General features: G+C 37.6%; 1 protein-coding gene across 1 annotated transcript in view; it reads left to right on the top strand.

Annotated features, from left to right (window-relative positions):
* The window catches only part of LOC118322369 (E3 ubiquitin-protein ligase rnf213-alpha-like), a 30,225-nt gene that overhangs the window by 15,280 nt on the left and 1,324 nt on the right, over positions 1 to 13,621 (top strand). The window contains exons 23-50 of the mRNA XM_035654032.1: positions 206 to 409; positions 667 to 854; positions 1,474 to 1,594; positions 1,834 to 1,934; positions 2,034 to 2,213; positions 2,633 to 2,778; positions 3,134 to 3,236; positions 3,420 to 3,534; positions 4,031 to 4,238; positions 4,327 to 4,517; positions 5,130 to 5,252; positions 5,568 to 5,678; positions 6,307 to 6,549; positions 7,021 to 7,108; positions 7,232 to 7,266; positions 7,373 to 7,476; positions 7,898 to 8,051; positions 8,233 to 8,407; positions 8,834 to 8,922; positions 9,211 to 9,462; positions 9,988 to 10,117; positions 10,258 to 10,335; positions 10,863 to 11,043; positions 11,298 to 11,502; positions 11,782 to 11,859; positions 12,287 to 12,484; positions 12,567 to 12,656; positions 12,886 to 13,064. Of these exons, the coding sequence (XP_035509925.1) occupies positions 206 to 409; positions 667 to 854; positions 1,474 to 1,594; positions 1,834 to 1,934; positions 2,034 to 2,213; positions 2,633 to 2,778; positions 3,134 to 3,236; positions 3,420 to 3,534; positions 4,031 to 4,238; positions 4,327 to 4,517; positions 5,130 to 5,252; positions 5,568 to 5,678; positions 6,307 to 6,549; positions 7,021 to 7,108; positions 7,232 to 7,266; positions 7,373 to 7,476; positions 7,898 to 8,051; positions 8,233 to 8,407; positions 8,834 to 8,922; positions 9,211 to 9,462; positions 9,988 to 10,117; positions 10,258 to 10,335; positions 10,863 to 11,043; positions 11,298 to 11,502; positions 11,782 to 11,859; positions 12,287 to 12,484; positions 12,567 to 12,656; positions 12,886 to 13,064 (4,070 nt within the window). The remainder of the gene's footprint in view (positions 1 to 205; positions 410 to 666; positions 855 to 1,473; positions 1,595 to 1,833; positions 1,935 to 2,033; positions 2,214 to 2,632; positions 2,779 to 3,133; positions 3,237 to 3,419; positions 3,535 to 4,030; positions 4,239 to 4,326; positions 4,518 to 5,129; positions 5,253 to 5,567; positions 5,679 to 6,306; positions 6,550 to 7,020; positions 7,109 to 7,231; positions 7,267 to 7,372; positions 7,477 to 7,897; positions 8,052 to 8,232; positions 8,408 to 8,833; positions 8,923 to 9,210; positions 9,463 to 9,987; positions 10,118 to 10,257; positions 10,336 to 10,862; positions 11,044 to 11,297; positions 11,503 to 11,781; positions 11,860 to 12,286; positions 12,485 to 12,566; positions 12,657 to 12,885; positions 13,065 to 13,621) is intronic.

The following is a 13,621-nucleotide window of genomic DNA, read 5'->3' as shown; positions in this document are numbered from 1 at the left end:
CATTATGATTTTCACTGAATTTAAGCACTGGTCCACTATTTGTTTGCATTGCAGCAAATGTTGTATTTGTGATGCTTGCACTTGGGTTATTGGAAAGTTCATATGTTTTAAATGCTCCAGTCAAATGCACCTTAATCTGGTTACTCATTGTTACAGTTAAAAACAGCTACTGTATTATAAATATGTCTGTGCATTTTCTCCTCAGCTCTTGTGTCTGGCCCTGGGAAGCTGCGTTGAGGAAATACGCAGACAAAAAAGAGATGAAACTGAGCTTTCCGTTTCTCACATCCACATCGCCTACCATTTCTACCAAAGTCGTCTTCAGAACCTCTCACGAACGATATCCCTTCAGCCTGAGGTTGTTTCTCTTTTGCGAAGAAACCAGCACGTTAGAAATTGTCCAGATATGGTAAACACATTTTTAAATATCAGCAATTTGAACTGAACAAAGTCAATCATGCAAAGTGTTATGATGTTTTTTCATGCACTGAAGTTTGTCACAAAGATGCTTACAGATTAAAAAAAATTCAGTCTTACATGGTGTTATAAGTAAATAAATTATCAGATTAATCAATTAAGCAAAAAAATAGAGGTCAGCTTCAGTAAACACTTTTTGTAAAAAACTAAACAATATTTACAACCCTCTAATTATGTCCTGTCATGTAGGTTTTGGATGTCCATGCGGCCACAGCATGCATTGAAAGTCTGGGGTCTCCTAATTTAGATACTGATGCTCTCTGCCAGCGCTGGCTGAAGCAGGTCAAGAGGCTTCAAGCCTCTTTGGAGTTGATTTGTTCTCAACAGAACACCAGACAATATGGAGGACGATGCAAAGAAATAATCCACGATGTCAGGTAAGATGCTGATGCACAGGAATGGAGTAAATACATAATTACGTATGGCTGAATAGGTTGTGTCTGGATGCTTAGGTTTCCTGTCAAAGTTTGGTTACAAGCAGATTAGAGGACCTGGGAACTTTAAATTGTCCCTATGTGTGAATGGTTTTTAAAAAAATTAGATGCAGCCCCCCAATAACAACTACAGGAGGAAGCAAGTCAAGTTTTCTTCCTAGTTCTTCAGATGAGATGAAAATAATGCTTCAATCATTTCAGTCTGAAGCTGATGTTTTGTGCTACTTCTTGGCTGTCTGACTCAAGCAGCAGAGCAGGATGTCCCATAGCATTTTATAGTGGCCTGAAATAAAGAGCACATCTGCTTAAGTCAGAAGAAAATATAAATCTTTTATAAAATACAATATTAAACGTATTAAGCTTCATGGAAAACAAGCAATGGTGGTATTTCACATTTCACAGGCTATGTATTTAATGAGTGAAGTGATTGTTTAAACTTGTGCTTACTGTCTAACTTCCTGGGGAAATCCTGCACGGATGTAAAATACTACCTTAGAGTATGTTGAATCTGTGTATATTTCTACAATAAACTAACTGTGATTTTTATATATTTATTTTATAGTAATGGCTGGAAGCGCATCTACATTCTCTCATTGTTTGTGGAGCACATGCTGCTGGGTTTCCACCATGAGGACAATCAGCTCAGAACACTTGTACTGAATCAAATTAAAACCTTAAGCAAGGTGAGTAGATTTCTAATCTACAATATATTCGACAAACAGACAAGCAATGTGCCCTACATCCAGTGTGATGGACATTTTATTTTTAACTCATCTACCTTGAGGAGAATTTTGGTGTATTGTGATGGTCTACACACTCCTGGCACATTTTGCCACCTTACTGTGTCATATTTTATATATATATATATATATATATAAGTTCAGCATGGCTATTATTTTATTTCTGACCTATTTCTGTTAAGGTTCTGGAGGGAAACTCAGATGTAAAATCAATGAAGGCTTTTCAAGCTGTGATTAAAGTCCTCAAAGACTGTAAGCAGAGGGCATGTGATCAGGCTTTCAGGTAAGGCCTTTGACAGTTCTGTTCTTTTTAATGAAATGGTGAAGAATGGAATTTAGATACACTTCAGGGAATCTGATTGACATTGGTTTCATTTTCAAGGTTCGGGCTTCAGTGTACGGTGTGCATGAGGGAGCCACAGGACCCTGTAGGGTTGCCATGTCATCACATTTACTGCTCCACATGCATCAGGGCAAGCCTCGATGCAGGACAGACTTCCTGTTCCATTTGCAGGCAGGAGTTACCAAATAACTTTCAGCCACAGGTGTCTGAAGATATCAGGTGAGTTTTTTTTAAATATTTTATATACCATTAAAGAAAAATCCAAAGGTCCAGAAAAAAGTGACACTTTGTTTGCTATCATAAACTTGATTCTGGGCCATCTGTTTAATGAGCCGCCTGCCGTATATAAAAACTTATGTGTGTGCACTCAGCACTTAATCAGTGATTTTCTATTGTGTGTACACCTATCCACAGCACCCATCCATCTGAGCATGAAAGGGCACTTTAATACTTTATCAGACACTCTTTTTTGAAAGACCTAATCTATGCTAGGTCAGGGTTAGGGTGTGCGTGCAGTTTTAGTCTTGAGTTTTAGAGTGTCATTTTGGGGGAATTATTTGCCCAAGATTATTATTCTAAAAAACACTGATAAAAAGTCTTTTTTATATTATTTGCATTTGATTTTTGTGACTCTGCAGGGCTTCTATCAAGAAAAATGCAGAATTCAGGCAGCGTTGCAATGGCTTCTTCATTGATCTGCTCTCCACTGTGTGCTTCAAGGACAACACACCACCAGCCAGAGATGTCATCAAACACCTGTTGTCCTACCTGATGGTTGAGACAGGTACCATATCATTGTTTCTTCTTTGTTTTCTTCACCTTCATTTCTAATGAATCTGGATTTGCCTGATACTGCAAATGACAACTTTGACCATTATGTACATATAAATTCTCTATCTATTTATACTCTATAAATAAATTATTTGACACCTTTAATACAATTTGTATATATATGTAAGATGGTTTTTAAACAGTAATTATTTATGTGTCCCTTTTTCTCATTTTATATGTTCGGCCACTCTTTCTGTTTATATGAAACATACTTAAAATACTGTACAATCTGCTTGTTTTATTGAATTAAGATTACTATTAGTCTTTTTTTGTTACTAATATGTACTACAAATTATTTGTCTAACCAGAACATGAACAGATTTACACCAAAGATCTGTCGCCTTTTGACGAGTCACCAGATAAAAATCCAGTCGTGCGATCTGTGATCCTCAAGCTACTGCTGAAGTTCAGGTAAGTAACCCTAATGTGGGATTGTTAAACATATAAATTTAAATTATTTAAACAGTGTAGAGGTCTTTGGCAACATTGCTGATTTGGTTGTCAGAAAATGTCTGGATACATTTAAGCTCCTCTGCTTCACCTTGCAAAGCTCTTGTACATATGACGGGTGTGATGAACTTATTTGCATTTCAGCTTTGATGAAGTCAAGGAATATTTGCAGCAGCATTTGTCATCAGTGGAAGACAGCAGATTTGTGGATGAGGAGGACAAAGCACAGCTTTATGCCCTGTACATCAACTGCTTGGAGGTAAAGCATATTCAAAACAACGATATAACAGTACTAGTACTAATACAGTAAAACTGTGTTAATATATTTAACTGTAGAAGATTTCACCACAAATAAAATAATTCCTAACCTTTTAGTTTATGAAGCAGCAATAAAAACATTGTTGCTGTGAGTCTGTAAGTGTGAGCTCCTGAAACCAAATTATTTCTGTAGCAGGACATTCCACATCCCATTTACTATTATTCGGTCTTTGAACTTTTTACAGGGCGATTGAGTGCCAGTAAGGTCAACCATTTGTCTGGTAATAAAATAAGTGAGGTCAGATTGATTAAACGATTGTAAAAAGGTTTTGCTTCTGCTGTACTAGTGGGCCAAATATTTTTGTTTGATGGCCAGTTCTGGAAGACTGTGGATGGCAGCTGTACCACAAACTGTTGTTTCAGTTTCTGCTCATTGCTGATGCAGGTCAGTTGAAGTGATAGTTTACTGATGCTCCCTTAACATCTTTTCTCTGCAGGACTCCATGTGGGAGAAAATGCCTCAGGAAGGCGACAAGGCTGAAGAGTTTAAGGCATCCTTCAATAATGAGATAAAATTTATACACTTCTTTTTGGCTGAAGTCACTTCTGTTCCAGCAACAGTGTCTGTTCAACATCTGCAGCACATCGCAAAATTGCGTCTGTCCCTAACTGTGGCTGCCAAGCTCATCAGTGACAGTCTGTCTGGTGAGAGACAATATCAATACAGCTGACAGTTTCCTTTAGTTATCAATGAAAAACAATTAAGAATGTATTTGACTACATTGCTTTGCAGACTCTAATGTCCCAGATGGAGCAGAAGATTTCCTGAACACGGTGATTAAGCTCTGTGAGGACAGTGGGAATGATTGGTACCGTGTTTACCTGATCCGCAAGCTCAGCGAATGGAAGGGTGTTGAGTTTGTCCAGACGCTGGTGAAACAACAAGAGTTTACATGGCTGTTCCCGAAAGAGATCCTTCAGCAGGTACGCAACCATTCATTATCAAATTCAATACCAAAAATGTAGGAATCATAAAGCAATGTCACCATTATTACATGATGTATTACAATCTTCAGCAGCACTCATCATTTGATAGTGTGCAGGTCTTCATTTACTAAAACATGGAAACAAACATGGAGTTCCAGATTTTATCCCGGCTTCTAGTGCATGGCCAGTGGATCAGAAAAATGACTGAAATGTAACAAATGTTATAATGCTGAGATAAACAGCTGCTACAGGCTCTATAAAACAATTATCAATCAACTCAAGTCTCATCTACACGGAAGGTGTGAAATCATTTTCCCACTCTATCCCATATGAGATAGGCAGTGATAGGACATGACAGATGCAGTGGCATTTAACATTTCCAAAGATATGGTATCTTTTGTTGTCTGTTTTTAAAAAAGAAAATTGATTAAAATTATAAATTGGGTGTGGTGTGAAAGATTTTATTTTTAGGCCTTATCGACTAGCTCTACCCGTTATTAGAATATTCCTGACTCAGGGAACCGGCATCTCAAATCCATTTAATATCTATGTGTTTGGATATATTACGACATGTTTTTGCTCCTCTAACTCGATTCATGGTGTGAACAGAATGAAGATGGAGGCCAGATGGACCAGTTTCTTGTGTATGGAGAGGAATACAAGGCGGTGAGGGATGCAGTTGCCAAGGCAGTGGTGGACGGTGATGTTGACCAAATAGAAGAAGCCTGCGAGGTATTAAAATTTTAGTTACCTCTCTAAAATCTTAACTGCTGCAAGTAATGTTCCAATCTAGTGATTTTGAGATCGTTTAGCCCTTCTTCTACAACATAATCACAGGTAATCATTTTACAAATACTGTTGTAGTGTATTACGAAATATACTTTGTTTTCCATTCCAGACATTAATGGGTTCAATTAATTATTGTATTGTATGAAAATGAACCAGCGGAGTCTTAGTTGTGTCCATTGTTATAAATCAGTTTGCCCATTCAACAGTAGAATAGTATCTGCTCACTACTTACTTTTTGTTTGTTTTCCATTGATTTAGAAATGCACTGTGCCACCAAGGAATCGAACAATGTTCGTCCTCCTGGCACTTTTCAGAGAGGTTACAACTCTGTATAAATCTGCAAATGCAAGTCTTCATCCAACCCCTGAGGTATGAGGAGCAAGCCAAGACATGCACAATGACTGATCTCATTTTGGATTTTAATAACAAATTGTAAATGTCACAACAACAAAAACAACACACAAGATAAATTAATCCCCTATGAAAGGTTCTGCGTCTGCTTAAAGCATTTAAAACTATTTGGTTTTCTGCATGTTCAACACCACCATCCCATGTCATTTTGAAATGAGATGCAATTAAATACACTGATTTTATTTAAATCAAAAATCATAAAAAGGTCATAACCTATGATAATCCCTGATGAAGTCATAAACACAAGAACAGTTTTCACAAGCTGAGGAGTATTCATGACAAAAGCACTGATCTAAATATTATGATTTAAAAAGAGTGTTGAGATATCACATAAATGTAATTTCCTTTTAACTGTAATATTACTGTAAGTGAATCAAAGTTGCAATAGGAAATTCAAGGAAATTGAACAAATCTCTGAACGAATTACAAAACATACCTAGCAGAGCCACACATTTGGAAATGTACATAATTTAACATAAGTTAGAAAAAAGTATCTATGGCTAGATAAGATCATAAATGACTGTTTACCATTACTTTAGTATGAAAGTCTTTTTTCACTGTATACCATTTTATATCTTCCCTGTAGCAATGCCAATCATTTGGAGATCTCATCCAGGGCTCAAGGTATCTGCATCAAAGAGAAGTAAGAGATTTTGCTTCAGCCTTGGTTCACAACAGGTTGGGAGCTCTGGCCATGTCTCCTGGTAATACGCTTGGAGACAACACTGTCATTGAGCTGACCATCCATCTGGCAGCCGTGCTGCTCACTGGGACTCACCTCCTGGTCATGCCACTCAAGCAACTTGGTCTGCTTCCTGAAAATATGCAGGTAAACATGTATAATATCTGCTTCTGTAAGCCATTTCAACTCTCCTAGTGTGAGCTGCTCTGTTTTAAATGATAGAAGGCGCCTTTTCAATTCAATTTAATTTGTATAGTGCCAAATCATAACAGAAATTCTTATATTGTATAGTAGTGTTGGGAGTGTTTTCAAACTTCAATGAATGGGGATTTTTTTTCCCAAAACAGTGCTCCAAAAAATGAATTCAATTTTAAAACTAATTACATTTTCATATTGACCAGCAACTCACAGATACATAATACATATTTTGTCCTATAAGGCGGACAAAATATGGATAATTCTGTAAATTCATTACTGCTCACTTGCTAAACTGGATTATAAAATCCAAATCTAGAATTTTTGTAAGGAAAAGGGTCTTTAAATTACTTATAACTTCAATAATAGCTGAATATTACTTTCATGCCAACTTTTACATTTTCATTTTATTTAAACCAACAGGGGGCATTTATACCCACAATGCCTGATGACATGCTAGCTGTTGCCCAGGCAGTCATACAACAAGACTATGGGCAGCTCACTTGGTATAGTAAGTACTGTTCTTTCATATATAAACTGCAGTTTTAAATTATTGCTTCTTGCAGCTTCATTCATTGGATCATTTGCATCTTGGGTTTCTCAATAATCAGTATTAATTCTTTGTTTTTCACAGTGTGTCCAAATAATCATCCATGCTTTGTTGATGAGGTAAGATATTTTCATGCAGTTCTAGTTAATTTATTTGCAAAGCAATTACAGACATAAAAACATACAGTTGATAAGAAATTTGCTGATCTGCTATGTTCCACTGCAGTGTGGCCTGCCCATGCAACGGGGCCGATGTCTGGAGTGTGGCCAGGAGGTTGGAGGGGACAATCATTTAGCCTTGCCTGGATTCAGACCAATTCAGCTGCAGCAGTGAGTGTCATTAATGGTGAAGCTACAGTAATGCAGAAAACTGTCTTTTTAAGTATGTTTCCTTCTTAAGTTCTTCCCGTTTAAATGGGATTTTTGTGAGTGGGACATAATATAAGATTGGATCATTCGAAACTATTGTAATTATTTTGTGGGTGGAAAATAAGCAAAGTTGTATGGTTGTTTAAGTAGAAAAATATCTAGTATATTGCCAGCTGCCCATATTGTGGATTTATGGGAACTACCGATGTTCAGAACATTTCCAACATCAAATAAAAGTACGCCAGACTTATATATTAAGAAAACTGTTCTAATCAAATGAAAACGTATAACACCATAATTTGTGTTTTTTAAAGCTATTTTGAATGTAGTTGTACCACCACATGACTGACTGACAACGTGATGCTGTAATATATTATTTTAGAGATCACACAAGGCCTGGGCACATCCTGGGAGACCCTGAGCGGAGAAACAACCTAGATGCCCTGGACACCAAAAACATGTCTCTGACTCCTTTCACTCTAGTCAGGCTGGTTACACATTTGGCCATGTTACTGGGAGCCTCAGAAAAGTCCCAGGTGAGCAGGTGAAGTTAGTTACCCACAAAATAAATATATATATATATCAAGTATCTACATCAGCAGTTTGTGTGTAGTTGGAATTATTTTGCATATTTTTAATATATATAAAGAAGTGATAATTCCGTCCTGTTCTTTTGAATCCGACTGTAACATTGTCCCACACTCTCTGTACCTTTAGTTTGTCCAGCACATCATCCAGCCACCTGTGGAAGATGTTAGTTTGTTTCTTGCTCTACACATAATGAAGGATCTGGATCAGCTGTCACAGGCACTGGGAAGAGGAGCTGACGACACTGTTACAACTGTCCACTTGGTGATCAAATCCCTGCATGAGCTAGTGCAGGCCAGTCACTGTAAGCCCAGTCAGTCACTGTTAAATAATTGTTTTCTAATTTGTCTAAATCTCATACGGGTCCTACCCAAACTAATTGAGACACTGGAGACACAGTATGTGCCCAAATTAAATTTGAGCATCAAATACTGGTGACTAATCAGAATTTTAAATGATAAGTAAAAACAGATAGCATTCCTTATAGTTTGAGGTACACAGTCTGCTTGATGTTGATCATTTAAGACAGACAATTGTTAATGTTCCTATCTGTTTTAACAAGCTCTATAAACTGTTATCTAGCTGTAGTGCTATTTGCACATTGTGTCAGTCATATGACAAATCATGGAGCTTCTTTTTCATTCTTGCTTGTTCAGTATTACCAGGATTGACAAAAATACTGTCACCTAAAAATTAATTTACAAAATACCTTCTGTTTGACTTTGTCTAGCTGGTATTGATCCTTCCCTAACAACCAAAGAGTCCAGAAACACCTGGGAGACTACTGTGGCTGCAGATATTATGACACCTCAGCTGAGGGTAAAACCTTTAACCTTTTCTCATTGTTTGACTCATGACAAAGCTATTAGAAAATGGGTATTTTGACTTGTACATATAATGTATATGGCCAGAATACTTTTATCATAAGCTAGTTTTATAATAATATAACTTAATTTGTTATGTTGGACTTTAATAAACAGCTGCTCTTCATATTCTAGATTTCATATTTAGATTTTATATCTATCATTTGTTGGCATTTTCTCTTTTGCACAAAACACAAAGCTGCAGTTAACTTTCCTTCTACCATTACCAATATTTTATGTCCAGGATCTTGATCAACTCCTGCAAGATGCAAAGGGCAGCATCAGGACTGACTCCCGTGTTTCTTCCAACTTTATCATGAGGACTACCTTCGGTGATGATTGCACCTTCCTGACGTCTCTGGCTCAGGGCTCTCAGGTCCACAGCTCAGCGGTTTGGAGCTGCAGAGAGAGGCTGTCAATGCTCACCCTCACACACATTGTGGAGCAGCATGACCAAAAGGAGGAGCTGCCTCTTCTCTGGAGGTTCCTGCAGAAGGTGAGGAGCAAGTCATCTAGACAACTACCGGACAGATTGCTATGACGTTCTTTGTAGATAATTCTTTACAAATCTATTTAGAGCAGTTATATGTTTTGACCTCATGGCCTTTGATCCAGAGTTAACAGCAATTCATAGTTAAAATTGTTCAGTCGATTTAGTAACTATATACATTCAGATGATGAGATTTTCTTTTTTGCAACCATAACTTTTATGTAACCTTCATACCAAATATCAACCATGACTACAAGATTCTTATAATCTATAAGTAACAACTTGCCATGGTATTTGATGAGTAAATTCTTGCTCCTAAGGGGGGCACACATCCACCACTGACAGGATAAATGTTACATTATTATTTTTACCCCTTTTTTTCAAATTTAAAAAAAAATGTGGGTAGTAATGATCAACAGATTTATGATAAAAAACAAAAAAACAAATTGGAATAAAAACCTCTTGAGAATTGTCAGTGGTTATGAGGCATAATTGGTTTTCAGATGTTTCATTTGTGTTTTTCTTTTTCAGGAGAGAGAATTTCGGCAGATTAAGTTCCTTCCAAACATCTTAATCCTGCAGAGACGCTTGGTGAGAAATTTCCAGAACGCATCTGACCAGATTGTGGGCTCCATCAGAGACTTCATTGAAGGGCAAAGAGGTACAGCTGTGATGTCTCTGAGCAATAAATAGACCTAAGCCTTGTTTGTTCACAAAATGTTGAATTTACTAAACTCTCAAGAACAGAACAAACAACTTTCTTTTTCTTTTTCATACAAACTTCAACATTTCTTATTTCAGAAATGAAGACATGGTATGACAAACACATTGACATCTTCCTGAAAACATGGAATCTACTCAAAGAGTCTGTAGCCAGCCGTAAGTAAAGCACTTATCTTCCTCTTTTAAGGTGATGTTTTGGGTATTTTGAAGTGGGGTTGTATGAGATACTTACCCATCGTACAGTAGACAGAGGTTAGCACCACCCCAGTTTGAAGAAGCAGACAGGAGTGAAGCAAAGCAATGCACTGGGTCTGTAGAAAGACATACCCACCTCAAAAAAATCAATATCAGTTTAAGTATATGCTATATATACACCTACAGCTGACCGCCATCTACCGACTATGGATAAATACCTCAAACAACCCCACTTCAAAATACCCAAATTATCCCTTTTTCTCTTTACTGATGGAAGCATGGCAGTCATAATGAGTGCATCTTTACTTGTCCACTCTATTTCTGTTTTTCTCTGTGCTGCAAGGCTCATTGGATCAACTCTGTTGTGTTAATATTGTGATATAACTAAATTTGGTTTTAATTTAAATTTAATGCATTTGTAACCACAGCAATGCAATTTTGATATGCAATGCAAATAAGGAATTATTTATGCCCTCTCCAACCTACAGATGAGCTAAAGATCCCGGATGAATTTTGCAGCGAGGATTTGGACCTGAACAGTGACCTGCAGTACCTCCTGCCCCGGCGGCAGGGTCCAGGCCTGTGTGCCACAGGGCTGGTCAGCTACCTGGTTGCGCTACACAATGAGCTGGTGAATGCTGTGGATAGCCACACCGGAGAGGACAGCAGGTACAAAACATACACAGAACCACAAAAAACAAGTTTGTTCTCCAACTAAGAGCAGAAGAGAAATTTACTAATGATGCAAAATGCTACATTATCAATGCTGCTTTGTCACTGTACTGTAAAGGACAAGTTCATCATTTTTCAAGTCTGTCTGAAAAGAATAAAACAAATGGTATAATAAAGAGAGCATATATTTTTGGATAAAGGAATGTTAATCCAGGAATAAAAAGCTCATATTTGCATTGTGATGTCTGCAGCAGTTACAAAGTGAGTGTGGCAGAGCTAACGGAGCAGCATGTGATCCAGTATGAGGTGGAGAAAGACCTGCTTCCTCTAGTTTTATCCAACTGCCAGTACAGCTTGGAGCGTGGCCATGAGACAATATCACAATATGACCTGCCCAGGATCCAGCAGCAGATCCTCACACGCTTCCTGCAGGGAAAACCCCTCATCACCCGCACAGTGAGTCCACACAGCTGGTTTGGTTACCACAAATGACAGAAGCATTCACTTTTGATAATATTATTAAATAAGTCAATTGTAACACCAGTGTCTATGGCAAAATGAACTGAATTAATTGCCGTACCGTGAAGAAACCTACAATAAAACATAACAGCTACCTCAAACATCACTGTATGAACAGACCACCTTGGCAGAGGTCTGCGCTGTCATTATTGCATGTGCTGTGTTGTTATATTTTGTAAATGCCTGCTACTCTAAACTCACTGTGCTTTATTCTAGGGAATTCCAACCCTGGTCAAAACACAAGAGAGAGACTATGAAACCATTTTCAAAGCAGTGAAAGGAAAAGTGCCTCAGGTAAATGAACGAACCCTGTACATTATTTTTGTAATGGAAACAGAATTACATTTCCCTTAAATGTGTTTCATCTCACAGTAAATTCACCTAAAAAAGATTATGATCACACGTTACCAGAGTCTGGGGTTCCTCAAATACCGTGTGACTGTGTTTAGGCCTGGGTGGGTTTTTTGACAGATTGTTTTCCCTAATGCTTAAACCTAACCTAACCTAATTATTAAACAAATACAGATTATTATATTTTTACAAAAAAGACTTTGTTATATTTACAGTGTTTTGTTAAATGGCAGGTCAATAATCTGAAAGGCAATAGATATTCATACATAGATAATTGAACGTAAATTAGTTGTAATATTTGACAATGATTTACATATAAATACAGATGGCTTCAGGCTTCATTCATACTTACATACTGTTGTTTCTTCAGGATGCTTTGTCCTCTCTCATCCGTAACGCCTTGTCCAGAGTGCTGGACTCTTACAGCGAGGTTTGTGAGGCTCTGAAGATTGTGGAACTGATCCTCGGTTTCCTCTCAGTGACTGGTGGTGATCCCATGATGTCGCTGGTCACTTACCTCCAGGACAACCTGAAGATGGTTGACCACATCGATCATCACATTTCGCAGGTCGACGCATAAGCAGCCTCTTTGTCTGAAGTGTTCAGACTGTATGGAACAGACTCTTTACTCTGCTGTGTTGTTTCTTCAGGCTCTGAGCAGATGCAGACTCGGACACTGTGTTTCTCTGTGGCAACTCCTCTCCTCCCTCAAATCTGAAAAAATGCTGCATCTCAAGAGGGTAAGTGTTGCTTTTGCAGCATTTTTAGGCCGGATGGAAAATCACTTAAACACCGGAGCACTGTGTCATATTATGTCCCATCAAAAATATGGAGTAATGTTTTCAGTCATTCAGTTTTATTTGTTTGTCACTTCAGTGTATTCTTCAATCACAAAATGTTACTCTGAATATACACTTATATTATAATTTAACACATGTACAATACCTCACTCCATGCTTCTATAAAAAGGAGCCCTTTTCGGGGTATCCAGCGGAGTACCAGGTGCCGCTGACAGAGGAAGACAAGATTGAGCTGAAGGGCTTCATGTCCAGGGGAAACGTGGACCAATGGCTGCTTGAGATGCACGAGTTCCTCCTGTTGAATCTGGGCCGCCTGCGGGCCACTGAGGACTTCAACCCATCGTGGGGGTAAACCTTTCAAACATTTTCACAATTTTCCTCGCAATTGTTACTCCCATAGCCCCAATATATCCTCTGAGATGTGAATTAACCCCCTAAGTACAGTACAAACTCATGCTGTGCAGCTTAACAATGTTTATTATTTCAGTGTAGATCCCAAATCTATTTGGCTAATTCTACTTTATATAAAGTAAATCTAAAATATCCCACTTCATGGAATGATGGACGAATACATATTATGTATCACTCGTGAATTTCAATTTTGTTATGTTTTCAGGTTGTCTGTCCGTCTGTCCATCGAGAGTTATATTTTTCATAAATTCATAAATATTGATTTATTGTCATGTAAGCATTTTAAAGTTGTCAACATGAAGCTAATCTTAATTTAGCTCTACCTTGGGGTAGTCTAATCTATAACAGTTGTATAGTTTTATTTTATGAAGATGATCAAATGTTTGTAATATGAAATGTTTATCTAAAAAGAAAAGAAGAAAATAAATGTAATGGAGAAGAAATAATATGATAATATTTCCCTCTAAAATGTAGTGGAGGACAAGTACAAAGTA

Source organism: Morone saxatilis, unplaced genomic scaffold (assembly GCF_004916995.1).
Source record: "Morone saxatilis isolate NCDOM2014 unplaced genomic scaffold, NCSU_SB_2.0 Contig12, whole genome shotgun sequence".
Lineage (NCBI taxonomy): Eukaryota > Metazoa > Chordata > Actinopteri > Moronidae > Morone > Morone saxatilis.
The sequence above is the reverse complement of the archived record's forward strand: the minus strand, read 5'-3'. Positions and strand labels throughout refer to the sequence as shown.